At 50.2% G+C, this 12,688-nt stretch overlaps 1 protein-coding gene across 3 annotated transcripts in view; it reads left to right on the top strand.

Annotated features, from left to right (window-relative positions):
* TFAP4 (transcription factor AP-4) overlaps nucleotides 1-12,688 on the top strand; it is a 39,041-nt gene that overhangs the window by 16,093 nt on the left and 10,260 nt on the right. Inside the window, exon 5 of one of the 3 annotated variants that reach the window (XM_073362788.1) lies at nucleotides 1,981-2,064. The exons of 1 other annotated variant lie outside the window; for it this stretch is intronic. In XM_073362788.1, coding sequence (XP_073218889.1) covers nucleotides 1,981-2,064 — 84 coding nt within the window. Of the gene's footprint in view, nucleotides 1-1,980; nucleotides 2,119-12,688 lie in introns of all 3 variants that reach the window. One more of the 3 variants, XM_073362787.1, reaches the window with a different exon arrangement.

The following is a 12,688-nucleotide window of genomic DNA, read 5'->3' as shown; positions in this document are numbered from 1 at the left end:
TCCTGTTGATCTTCAGAGGTCCTTAATGGTTGCCAGACTTGGAGGTTCAGGTGAGTGCTATGGACTCTTGAGATTCCTCCCCAAGACAGTGTCAGATGCTAGCCTATTTTCCTGCCAGCTCTCCTCACGCCCATCCTGGTGAGGCCTTTTCCCGTGTGTTCTGTGCTGAAAGGTCTTCGGCTTCTGCCTTGAGTGGACTAAAGCCCTAAAAAAGCCATCCAGGTTTTTGCACCATTTGGCAGTGCCATGACTACGTCGAAGTGCCTGGAGTGATGCATGGTGCCATGGCCTGGCTAGCTTGGAACTTGGCTGCCGTTTCAAGGCAAAGCTGTCCCCGTGGGCTGTCTCAGTGTGTTTCTGTTGCAGAAATCTGGTAACACAGTGCTGCAGTCTCTTCTCCACACTTATAGAGTCTCACTGCCTTGATTTGCTCTCAGTAGGGAATGCCATTTCAGCCTCTGAACCTGGTCCCAAGGCCAGGGACCCCTAGTTGTTCAGCCCTCAGGGAGGTCCTTTTTTCATTGTAGATGTCCCTTATTGCCTATCTTTTTGTATAAAGTTTTTTTTGTTTCTAATTTACTGTCTCCTCTCAGGTGCAAACATCCAAGCAGCTGAAACTTTGAAGAGCTGTCTTACCCCACTGAGGTGTCTATATTAAAGCACAGCATGTTCTTGCCACTCCATTGGCTGTACTCCTTCTTTTGGTCATTCTGTGAGCTGCTTATTGTGTGTGCACCTCCTGTGGGACAGTATCTTTACGGAGGAGAGAGTCCCCTCTCTTCAGAGAAGCAGAGTGAAAGGGATTAGTCAGACAGGGTTGTCACCTGCCGAACCAGTGCCTCTGATTTGGGGGCTCTTTTCCAGGTGTTCTGCTTGCACTGTGTTTCTGTTGGTGCTTAGGTTCTGATCATCGTGACTTGTTATGGGAACTTCACCTTCAGCAGAACTGAACGAAATGACTGGAGCTTTTGGAAGGCTGCATTTATATCCCCTCTGGAGGGTGACTGGTAGGGGGCCTGGCTCATGCCCCAACCTGCTACCGCTGCCCTAGGGGCTGAAAATCCTTTCAGAGCAGTGGGAGTCCCGTTGGTCTCATGCTAAGATCAAAGAGCAACAATCCTGTTGCAATGGTCTCCTCAGAGGAGTGGAGTTTCAGGTGGATAATTCCCTGGTGGCCAAGCAGAGTGGAGGGAATTGCCCGTCTCTTCCAGCGCTGGTGGTAGTGATGGCTGGAATTCTCAGTAGCATGGCACGTGGATCACACTGGTACGGGAGTTTGAAGACAATGAATTGGCCTTTGCGTTTGTGGAGCAGAAACTTTTTTCAGGAGTCCCCTGACTTGATCCTGTGCAAGACTGCATATAACAGTCTCAGCCTTCCAACAGGGGACATCTGTGCTGACCAAGGAGCGGAGCCCAGGCTCCAGAGTCATGTTAGATCTGTTCCTCCAACGGATCTGCATCTGATTCATATCTTCCCTTATGGGACCCTGGAAATCTCCAAGCGGTGTTCACCTAACACCCAGCCTCACTGCATTCCTCCCAGAGGCACACTGTCGGGAAGACAGGCTCTTTCCTATCTCTCTGCTTCATTCATCCATCTTCACCGCAGGAGCGCAGCATTAAGGAGTATGTCAGCCACATGCTGCCACCTCGTGTACCTCAGGCACTGGTTGCAGGGGCCTCACCACAGAGGAACATCCTTTGGCATTTGGCGCTGGTTGCTCCCAGCAGTTGCTGAATTCTCTTGCTGCTTCTATGAGCAGCTCTCCCTCATGGAAGCCTTTGGAGGTGGGCGCTATGAGGACCCGTGATGTGCTCTGGTGGAATCCCTGGCACTGAAATGGATTCCACCATAGTACCAAGCCACCAGACTGCCTTGGCGCCGTCTTGATAAGCAGGGTTGATGTATGTGTGAGGGTGGGGTTGTGCTCCTCTTCCACACCCAATGGTATGGGCTCCTCTCTCTGATTGCTGGCAGGTGCGCTCCTTGGAGGCCCACATGTACCCTGAGAAGCTCAAGGTGATCGCCCAGCAGGTGCAGCTCCAGCAGCAGCAGGAACAGGTGAGATTGCTGCACCAGGAGAAGCTGGAACGTGAGCAGCAGATCCGAACGCAGGTGAGTGCGCTGACCCCGCCTCCCATCTCCCACCGCCCCAACCCCCTTGAGATCACATGTGGCCCAAACGCTGACCCTGTCCTTAGCTCCTCTGCAGGGAGATTTCAGATGGTTTTGCCCACAGCCTCATGTGCAGGTGTTTAAATCCAAGGGTGTTGGGGGGAGCGGCCCGATGACACGATGCACCTCCCATCAGGAAGACCTTGGAGTCTTTCCATCCTCGGGCTGGCTGGGGCTGAGAGCATGGCGTTGGCAATGCTCTCGGCTCCAGGGGAGGGGGAAGGGGCGCAGCGCGCGTGGCCTTCTCGCGCCCCTCCTGCTGGGAGGGGGCGACGTGGCAGTGGTGGCAGAGAACTGTCTTCCCAGCTTGCAGGCTGAGGGCATCATTTGAAGCTGCTGCTGGGAAAAGACTGGCTCCTGAGTGTGGCTATGGGGGCGGTTGGAGAACCACAGCTTGTAGCTTAGTCCTTTTGCTCTAATCCTCCATCCAGAAGTCTCGGTCACATTCCATAGGTCCACCTCTCTCTCCCTTAGGTAGCAAGGAGCTTTCTTCACCACTGGTGGTGGTCCCACTGGGGAATGACCACGTTGAGGAGGGCCTGGGTTATGTTGGATCAGGTCTTGTGTCTGAATGCCACTCTGCGGGGGGAGAGCTAGACCTAGAGAACGTGACCTTTGGCTCTGCTTGGGCCCATGCCAGGTGTGGTCTGGTTAATGCTGGGTGGACAGCTCTGCTGGCTGGAGTGTGATGTCCCCCTAGCAGGTGCAGCATAGTTGACAGGAAGGTGAGAATCTCCCTGAGTGCTGCCTGGAGGGGTCCATCCAGGAGTAGGGGGAGTTCATTGCCAGTACAGTCTTTGGCTCTTCTGCTGAGGATAAGCAGGGGCAGTTCTTGGGTTCTGGTTTGCAGAAGTCTGTCTATGAGGACCTGATAGCTCTCCTCATGCAGGACATCTGTGAGCTAGCTGCCCTCACAACAGACCTGGTCTGTGTTTGGACTAGCAACCTAGCGCTGAAAGCACCTGCTCCACCCCAAGCCAGCCGGTTCCCTCAGGGCTCTCAGTGCCTCTTAACCTAGTAATTGCTGACGTTACCCCCCCCCACCCCCCCATTCAGAGTTGCTGACTCCACCCAGCATGTGATGTTGTTTGTGCCCCCCATGAACTTTCCATAGAAAAGCCTTTCCATGTCCAGGGAAAATGAAATATCCTTAATCCTCACAGAAAAGAGCAGGCTGATGGATCGTGCGGGCTGTGAATGTCCAGTTTGGCCAGACCAAGCTAGCGTGCTAAGCATCCAGAAGTCAGGACATGCCCAAGTGAAGGTTGCTGCATAATCTGACCCCTGTTCCCTCCTTGGGCATTAACGTGCAGTTGAATTGCATGGTCACGTATAAGATTCTTCCTGTAGGTCCTCTGCCTCATTGAGTGCCCTGGCTGTGCAGAGTGTAATGAAAGAGGCAGGGTGGGATATTACTTTTTAAATCCCCTCGAAGCGATTAGCTCCTTTCTGCAAAGTTGATGGCACGTGCTTTGTTCCCTATCTTGCCGCCTTCCACATTTTGCAGCCGGTTCCTTCTTGAACACAGTCTGCAAAGGAGCTCCCTGCAGAAAACTGCTTTGTTGGCCATCACTCTAGCTCTCTATCAGATCCCAGCATCCCGACGATGCTTGTTGATTCCCTCTTGGTTCCTGTACCCAACCTGTCAGCTCTGGCCTTGGGCCTTTCGGTGCCTGTCTTCTGCAGGGCATTGGGCCTGTTTCGTTTGGGGACCCTCTTCGTCTTCGATGCTTCCCACTTGTATTGTTGGCGTGTTGGTGCGCCAGCCCTGCGTGTAGGTGCTCTGGCTAAACCCTGAGCTGCCAGCCGGAATGGTGCTTGGTCTTGGTGCCTGCTCTGCTGCTTGGCCTCCAGATGTCTGCTCTATGGAGCTTGCGCATGCTTCTGCTGTGCCAGTGCTTCCCGGGATGTGGCGGTGCCCTGCTCTCTCTGCAGGAAAGGCCCGGGGAAGGAGCCCACCCAGGAGCTTCAGACCCTGTCAGTGCTGCAGTCCTGACAGTCACATCATTAGGCTCTTCCTTGGAGCCTAACACAACGTGCTGGGGTGCCAGGCACGTGTGCACATGTTACCCTGAGCACGTAAGGCTCATGGAGCAAGTCCTCCCTGAGGCACCCTAGGGGGAGACCTGTATGTCCAACTCCAGGCTGGGCTGGAGTGCTCTGGGGAGTAACCTCTCCAAACTAAAGCCTGAGTGGGATGAGACAAGTGTGGTTAAAACCGCATTGCTGCTGTCCCTCATTAGCTTAGTGTAGGGCTTGTGCTTTGTGTCAGTGGGATATTACTGTCCTGCCAAAGCTTGTGGAAGCGCCTCTTGGACTTGCTCCTTGTCAGCTTGCCTTACACAGAAGGGGACTCTCCTGTTGCCAGTGACTTCAGCTCGATTCAGAGCGAGTGAGCTTCAGGCCCTCATTCCATCTGCCTTATTGCAGGCTCTTCAAGGGAGATTGCTTTCCCAGAAGATCTCCCAATTCCTCCTGAAGGATTGTCCTGCCAGCGTGCTTCCATGTCCATCTTGGGGAGGCCCTCCTACGCTCACACCTGCCTGAATGTGACACAGGCCATCGAAACGTGTGACCGATACCTGAATGTGCTACAACTGTTTTGTGACGGGCCATAACAAATTGGATATAATGACTTAATTCCCCAACCAGTTCTTTAAAGGACAGCTCATTGCTGTGTGACCCAACCCAGTTTTAAAGAGAACTGGACTAACAAATTCAGTCATGTGCAACAATTGGAGCTCCCTGCTTAAGCCATCAGCTTGGTTTGAACCATGGACTTTTGGATCCCAGCACAGATCTCTACCATTTGAACTAAAGGAGTAACTTATCCTCTCTATGGACCAGCCACCAGCTGCGGGGAGTTGGCACATTTTGCTATTCTTTTATTTTTTGCTAGTTTTGATGGGGTGTTCACGCCACACTGGAAAGGAGGAGGTTAAAAGCAGCTTAGCAGCCAATCAGGGCCCAGCAGGCTTAAATAAAAGAGAGCTGCAGGGCAGAGCTGGGTCAGTTACTTCAGGGAGCCCAAGGAGAGAGGATGGTGTTCCTAGTGGGCTGCAGGATGGTAGCACCTTGGACAGAGCAGTTGGTGGCAGGGACTGGAGGAGCTAAGAGGTAACTCCTGGCTAGCTACTGGGACTTGCGGGCTGGAGGCCCTGCGAAGAGGATGAAGAAGGTGCAGGGGGAAAACGGATGGTGACACGGCCGAGATGTGAAGAGGATACTGCGTGTCTAGGAGTGAGACAAGTCTGTAGGTGGAGAAGGTGGCGAGAGAGGCACCACCAGGAGAAGGCATACCAGCTGAGAAAGCTAATGCCTGCGGTGATTGGCAGGAGGTGCCACTCTGAGTGAACTCCGTCACATTAGGTAGCAAGCAAATGCTGGAGCTCAGGAATTCCTGGTCTGATTCTTGGCTCTGGAAGGGGACTTTGATTTAGTAGAGCAATGGTTACAGGAAGCCAAGCCCGTAGAATTGGCACTTTCATTCGGAGAGGCAGGGTGGCTGAATAGATAAGACTTGGATCTACCATGTGAGACCTGGGCTTAGTCTCAGTTTTGCCTGAAGGGTCCATGTGCAATCCATTACCATATTGTAAAATGAGGGGCTGATACTCGATTGTCTCCTAGGTTAATGAGTGAGGCTCCACTCGGTAATAAGGGCTCTGAAGAGCACTGAAACAATTCGCTAGAGATGTGAGAGAACTCCTGGCTCCCAGCTCCATGCACTTTCTTCTTGGCTACAGAGCACCTGGGTGGGCAGTCTCCCTTCTCCTCCCCATTTCCCTGCAGGACTACATTGTTGTCTCAGCAGTCCTGAGGAACAGGCAGCTTGGATCATTGGAATGGGGAAAGTCATGCAAAATCTGGTGTATGTGGGAGCGCTGTGCCGCATGTCAAAAGGTCCCTAGAGTTTGTTGTTAGCTCTAAGAAGGTCTCCTCATTTTAAACCCCATGTGCTGGCAGTGCTGTTACTGAAAGGACTGTGGCTAAGTGTGTGTGTCTCTCTGCCTTTCACATTGCCAGGACCTAAGTGATTTGAATTAAGGAGGCCATGCCAAGGGTTGAGGCAATACCTTCACCCCAGCCTGTCCTAGAGATCTATTCATAACAGGTGTTCTGCAACATAGCTGTCACCTGCTCTGCATGTGCTTACTGGGCTCTGTGGCTTGGTTTGGGATCAAGAAGGGAATCCCAGTTTAGTCTCTGTGCACTAGGGTTTAGTTTCCCTTCTGTGGAAGCCAAACTTTTTGTGTGTGTCTTCATTTGGCCAGTTCTTGCCCCGCCCCCATGCTTGTTTTGGTCCTTACCGAACTTTCACTCCAAGTGCAGCTACTGCTCCGACCAGCCTAGAGCAGCACCTTTCCCTGATCACACTGTTGGTGATGGCCTGGTGTTGCTGCTCATTTCAGCTGTGCTGCATATTGGGCCACACCTAGAGCTTGCTCTCCAAGAGTGAGAATCCTGCACAAATGACTTCTAAGAGAGGGGAAAACTCACTTCCCTTATCACTCTGTTTCTACAGAGCCCTACGGCAGGATTCCCATGGATGCTTGAAAATTTCCTGTTTTAAAGGTCTAGCTTCTCTCGCACACTCCTGGATTAGTGAATTTCTGAGGCACACTTTTTTTGTGCATTGATCAACTTGTTTGCTCTTTGTGGGAGCTTTGCCTTCTCATAGGAATTTTCTGGAATGGTCTGAAGGCATCATTTTACCTTGGCAGTGGGTGGCACATAGCTGCCGGCAGGAAGCCTGGCTTCATAGAATCATAGAATATCAGGGTTGGAAGGGACCTCAAGAGGTCATCTAGTCCAACCCCCTGCTCAAAGCAGGACCGATCCCCGACTAAATCATCCCAGCCAGGGCTTTGTCAAGCCTGACCTTAAAAACTTCTAGGGAATGAGATTCCACCACCTCCCTAGGTAACGCATTCCAGTTTTTCACCACCCTCCTAGTGAAAAAGTTTTTCCTAATATCCAACCTAAATCTCCCCCACTGCAACTTGAGACCATTACTCCTTCTGTCATCTGCTACCACTGAGAATAGTCTAGAGCCATCCTCTTTGGAACCCCCTTTCAGGTAGTTGAAAGCAGCTATCAAATCCCCCCTCATTCTTCTCTTCTGAAGACTAAGCATCCCCAGTTCCCTCAGCCTCTCCTCATAAGTCATGTGTTCCAGTCCCCTAATCATTTTTGTTGCCCTCCGCTGGACTCTTTCCAATTTTTCTACATCCTTCTTGTAGTGTGGGGCCCAAAACTGGACACAGTACTCCAGATGAGGCCTCACCAATGTCAAATAGAGGGGAACGATCACGTCCCTCGATCTGCTGGCAATGCCCCTACTTATACATCCCAAAATGCCATTGGCCTTCTTGGCAACAAGGGCACACTGTTGACTCATATCCAGCTTCTCATCCACTGTAACCCTTAGGTCCTTTTCTGCAGAACTGCTGCCGAGCCATTCGGTCCCTAGTCTGTAGCGGTGCATTGGATTCTTCCGTCCTAAGTGCAGGACTCTGCACTTGTCCTTGTTGAACCTCATCAGATTTCTTTTGGCCCAATCCTCCAATTTGTCTAGGGCCCTCTGTATCCTATCCCTACCCTCCAGCGTATCTACCACTCCTCCCAGTTTAGTGTCCTCTGCAAACTTGCTGAGGGTGCAGTCCACACCATCCTCCAGATCATTTATGAATCTATTGAACAAAACCGGCCCCAGGACCGACCCCTGGGGCGCTCCACTTGATACCGGCTGCCAACTAGAAATGGAGCCATTGATCACTACCCGTCGAGCCCGACAATCTAGCCAGCTTTCTATCCACCTTATAGTCCATTCATCCAGCCCATACTTCTTTAACTTGCGGCAAGAATACTGTGGGAGACCATGTCAAAAGCTTTGCTAAAGTCAAGGAACAACACATCCATTGCTTTCCCTTCATCCACAGAGCCAGTTATCTCATCATAGAAGGCAATTAGATTAGTCAGGCATAACTTGCCCTTGGTGAATCCATGCTGACTGTTCCTGATCACTTTTGTCTCCTCTAAGTGCTTCAGAATTTGATTCCTTGAGGACCTGCTCCATGATTTTTCCAGGGACTGAGGTGAGGCTGACTGGCATGTAGTTTCCAGGATTCTCCTCCTTCCCTTTTTTAAAGATGGGCACTACATTAGCCTTTTTCCAGTCATCTGGGACCTCCCCCAATCGCCATGAGTTTTGAAAGATAATGGCCAATGGCTCTGCAATCACATCCGCCAACTCCTTTAGCACTCTCGGATGCAACACATCCGGCCCCATGGACTTGTGTTCGTCCAGCTTTTCTAAATAGTCTCGAACCACTTCTTTCTCCACAGAGGGCTGGTCACCTCCTCCCCAGGCTGTGCTGCCCAGTGCAGTAGTCTGGGAGCTGACCTTGTTTGTGAAGATGGAGGCAAAAAAAGCATTGAGTACATTAGCTTTTTCCACATCCTCTGTCACGAGGTTGCCTCCCTCATTCAGTAAGGGGCCCATACTTTCCTTGACTTTCTTCTTGTTGTTAACATACCTGAAGAAACCCTTCTTGTTACTCTTAACATCTCTTGCTAGCTGCAACTCCAGGTGTGATTTGGCCTTCCTGATTTCACTCCTGCAAGCCCGAGCAATATTTTTATACTCATCCCTGGTCATTTGTCCAATCTTCCACTTCTTGTAAGCTTCTTTTTTGTATTTAAGAGCAGCAAGGATTTCACTGTTAAGCCAAGCTGGTCGCCTGCCATATTTACTATTCTTTCGACACATCGGGATGGTTTGTCCCTGTAACCTCAATGAGGATTCTTTAAAATACAGCCAGCTCTCCTGGACTCCTTTCCCCCTCATGTTATTCTCCCAGGGGATCTTGCCCATCAGTTCCCTGAGGGTGTCAAAGTCTTCTTTTCTGAAGTCCAGGGTCTGTATTCTGCTACTCTCCTTTCTTCCTTTTGTTAGGATCCTGAACTTGACCATTTCATGGTCACTGCCTCCCAGGTTCCCATCCACTTTTGCTTCCCCCCTACTAATTCTTCCCGGTTTGTGAGCAGCAGGTCAAGAAGAGCTCTGCCCCTAGTTGGTTCCTCCAGCACTTGCACCAGGAAATTGTCCCCTACATTTTCCAAAAACTTCCTGGATTGCCTGTGCACCGCTGTATTGCTCTCCCAGCAGATATCAGGGTGATTGAAGTCTCCCATGAGAACCACGGGCTGCGATCTAGTAACTTCTGCGAGTTGCCGGAAGAAAGCCTCATCCACCTCATCCCCCTGGTCCGGTGGTCTATAGCAGACTCCCACCACAACATCACTCTTGTTGCTCACACTTCTAAACTTAATCCAGAGACTCTCAGGTTTTTCTGCAGTTTCATACTTTGAGCTCTGAGCAGTCATACTGCTCCCTTACATACAGTGCAACTCCCCCACCTTTTCTGCCCTTCCTGAACAACTTATATCCATCCATGACAGTACTCCAGTCATGTGAGTTATCCCACCAAGTCTCTGTTATTCCAATCACGTCATAATTCCTTGACTGTGCCAGGACTTCCAGTTCTCCCTGCTTGTTTCCCAGGCTTCGTGCATTTGTATATAGGCACTTGAGGTAACCTGCTGATCGCCCCTCTTTCTCAGTATGAGGCAGGAGCCCTCCCCTCTCACGCGCTCCTGCTCATGCCTCCTCCCAGTATCCCACTTACCTCAGGGCTTTGGTCTCCTTCCCCCAGTGAATCTAGTTTAAAGCCCTCCTCACTAGGTTAGCCAGCCTGCTTGTGAAGATGCTCTTCCTTCTCTTCATTAGGTGGAGCCCGTCTCTGCCTAGCACTCCTTCTTGGAACACCATCCCATGGTCAAAGAATCCAAAGCCTTCTCTACGACACCACCTGTGTAGCTATTCATTGACTTCCACGATTCGACGGTCCCTACCCAGGCCTTTTCCTTCCACGGGGAGGATGGATGAGAACACCACTTGCACCTCAAACTCCTTTATCCTTCTTCCCAGAGCCACATAGTCCACAGTGATCCGCTCAAGGTCATTCTTGGCAGTATCATTGGTGCCCATGTGAAGAAGCAGGAAGGGGTAGCGAGCCGAGGGCTTGATGAGTCTCGGCAGTCTCTCCGTCACATCGCGAATCTTAGCTCCTGGCAAGCAGCAGACTTCTCAATTTTTCCCGGTCGGGGCGGCAGATAGATCACTCAGTCCCCCTGAGGAAGAGTCCCCGACCACCACCACCTGCCTCCTTCTCTTGGGAGCGGGGGTCGTGGAACCCCCAACCCCAGGACAGTGCATCTCATGTCTTCCAATTGGCAGAGTCTCTTTCTGCTCCTTTCCCTCAGACGTATCATCTGGTCCACTCTCCGCATTAGTACCTGTGGAGAGAACATGAAAACGGTTACTTACCTGTATCTGCCCTGTTGGTACATGGACATTCCCCTTTTTTCTTCTGGAGGTCACATGATGCCAAATTTCTTCACCATCCTTCTGTCCCCGATGTGCAGCCTGCTCCGAATCTTCAGAACCTTGTGCCCGTAGAAGCCTATCCTGACATCTGTCCAGGAAATCTTCAGTTTCTCTTATGCAACGCAGGGTCGATACCTGTTGCTCCAGACCTTGAACCTTCTCTTCCAGTATGGAGACCAGCTTGCACTTTGTACAGACAAAGTCACATCTGTCCTGTGGAAGAAAGACAAACATAGCACATCCAGTGCAGGTCACAACAGCTGAACCCCCTCCCCCCCATCCATATTACCTTCCTTCTACGAGCTTCCTCAGGAGTTGTAATAATTACTCAGAGAATCTGGCAAGATGTAGGCCTCAGTGGGCTCTCCCCAGGCAAACTCCTTTTGTTAGCTGCTCTGCTGTTCGCTGCTCAGCTGGTTCGCAACTGACTGGCTTTTTATGCAGTCAGGCCCACTTAAGGCTTGTACTTTAACCCCCTTCCACTGCTCTTAAGAACCAAAGGAGTTCCATCAATCTTCCGCGAAGAGGCAGGAGTGAGAGCCCTGCACAGATAGTATTGGAAGTGAAAGTTTCTCCCCTTGTAATTCTGCTTCTCTGCTATCCTCTGTGAAAACATAAAGATAATTCCCAGTACATTTCTGGAAATTCACAAATATGTATTTTTAAAATGTAACTAATACACACAGGGTGTCTGATACAGAGGAAATATATGTTCTAGTTCTGCAGTCAGACAAATGGAAGTTTTGATTTTTGCATACGAATGTAAAACTACACATAACATACAAATTTAGGAGCCAAATTTCACCTTATTCTCTCCCCCGCCACCATCCTTTTCTATTAAAAATAAAAACCCTGTTGAAGTGTTTCTGTATTAACTTACCCTCTCTGTATTCCCGAGAACATGCTACATTTTTAAAATTCAGCTACAGCCAGCAATGCTGAGGCCTTCATCATGTTTCAGAAATAGTCCAACCTTTGTCAAAATGACTTCTTTAAAAAATGTGGCTCACTCAGTGCACGTGGCCTCACTCACTGTTCTCCATCACTCCCAGGCACTAATGGACACGTTACACAGTTACACCGTTGTAGATTTGGACTAACTCCTTTGGTTCAATTACTCCGGATTTACATTGGTGTAACCATGAACAGAACAAGGCAAGGATCTGCTGGACCCCTGCATGTTCATTGTGTGCTGAGTGAGGTGGTAAGTCTTGTTGAAATCTTTGTGACCATAAAGACTATAATAAGCAACTCTTCCTTTCTTTAACACTGCGTCATGCTAAAATACCTACATGTGCACAGCCCTCCTGAGCAACAGCCAGTAGTTAGAGCATGTGAATGAAATTCTCGCAAACCCTGTACTCCATAGGCCACGCTCATATCTCCAACAATCCCTCCCCTCTAACAGCTGGTATGCTCATGAACTCAACCTCTCCCTTTCTTCTCCATGTAACCTTTACATCTAACTGTAGAAAATTAAGTTTGTAACGTTCGATTCAGTCCAAGCTGTCTCTTAAGATTGTAGGGTTTTGTGGGGGGTTTTTGGACCACATCATCAAGATTTTGTGCTTGGCCTGAGATGAGATTGTGTTTACACCGAGCACAGATGGTTTTGTCTTGCTTCACCAAGTTCCTTGCTTCAGAAGGGCATATGCACCTCTAACGTTTTGGGAGAGGGCTCTTGGCAGCAGCTGAGCCTGTAAGTTGTTCTTTTGATCTTTCTGGGCTCCTTTAGGTTCAGATCTAGAACCTGCTCTAGTGCATATAAATCTGGGCGACTTTCTTTAAAAAAGGCACAAGTGAGGTGGGTGTTAAGCCTTGCTCAGTGCCACAGCCTGATGCAAAATTCTAGGCTGTAGGCGGTTGTCATCCTGCTGGAAAGGTGCCTGTAAGGAACTCAGAATGGCCCCTGAAAAAAAGGGCTACAGCAGAGATCCACCCATCAGATCTGGCTTTCCCACATCCTAAGTCTTCTGGCAAGGATAGAGCTCCTCAGGTCCTGGCTGAGTAAAGTGGTCACCTGCCTGGGTGTGCCCATCAGATTTCATCTGATAAGAG

The sequence above is a fragment of the Lepidochelys kempii genome, chromosome 10 (assembly GCF_965140265.1).
Source record: "Lepidochelys kempii isolate rLepKem1 chromosome 10, rLepKem1.hap2, whole genome shotgun sequence".
NCBI lineage: Eukaryota > Metazoa > Chordata > Testudines > Cheloniidae > Lepidochelys > Lepidochelys kempii.
This window is presented reverse-complemented; position numbering and strand designations above follow the sequence as displayed.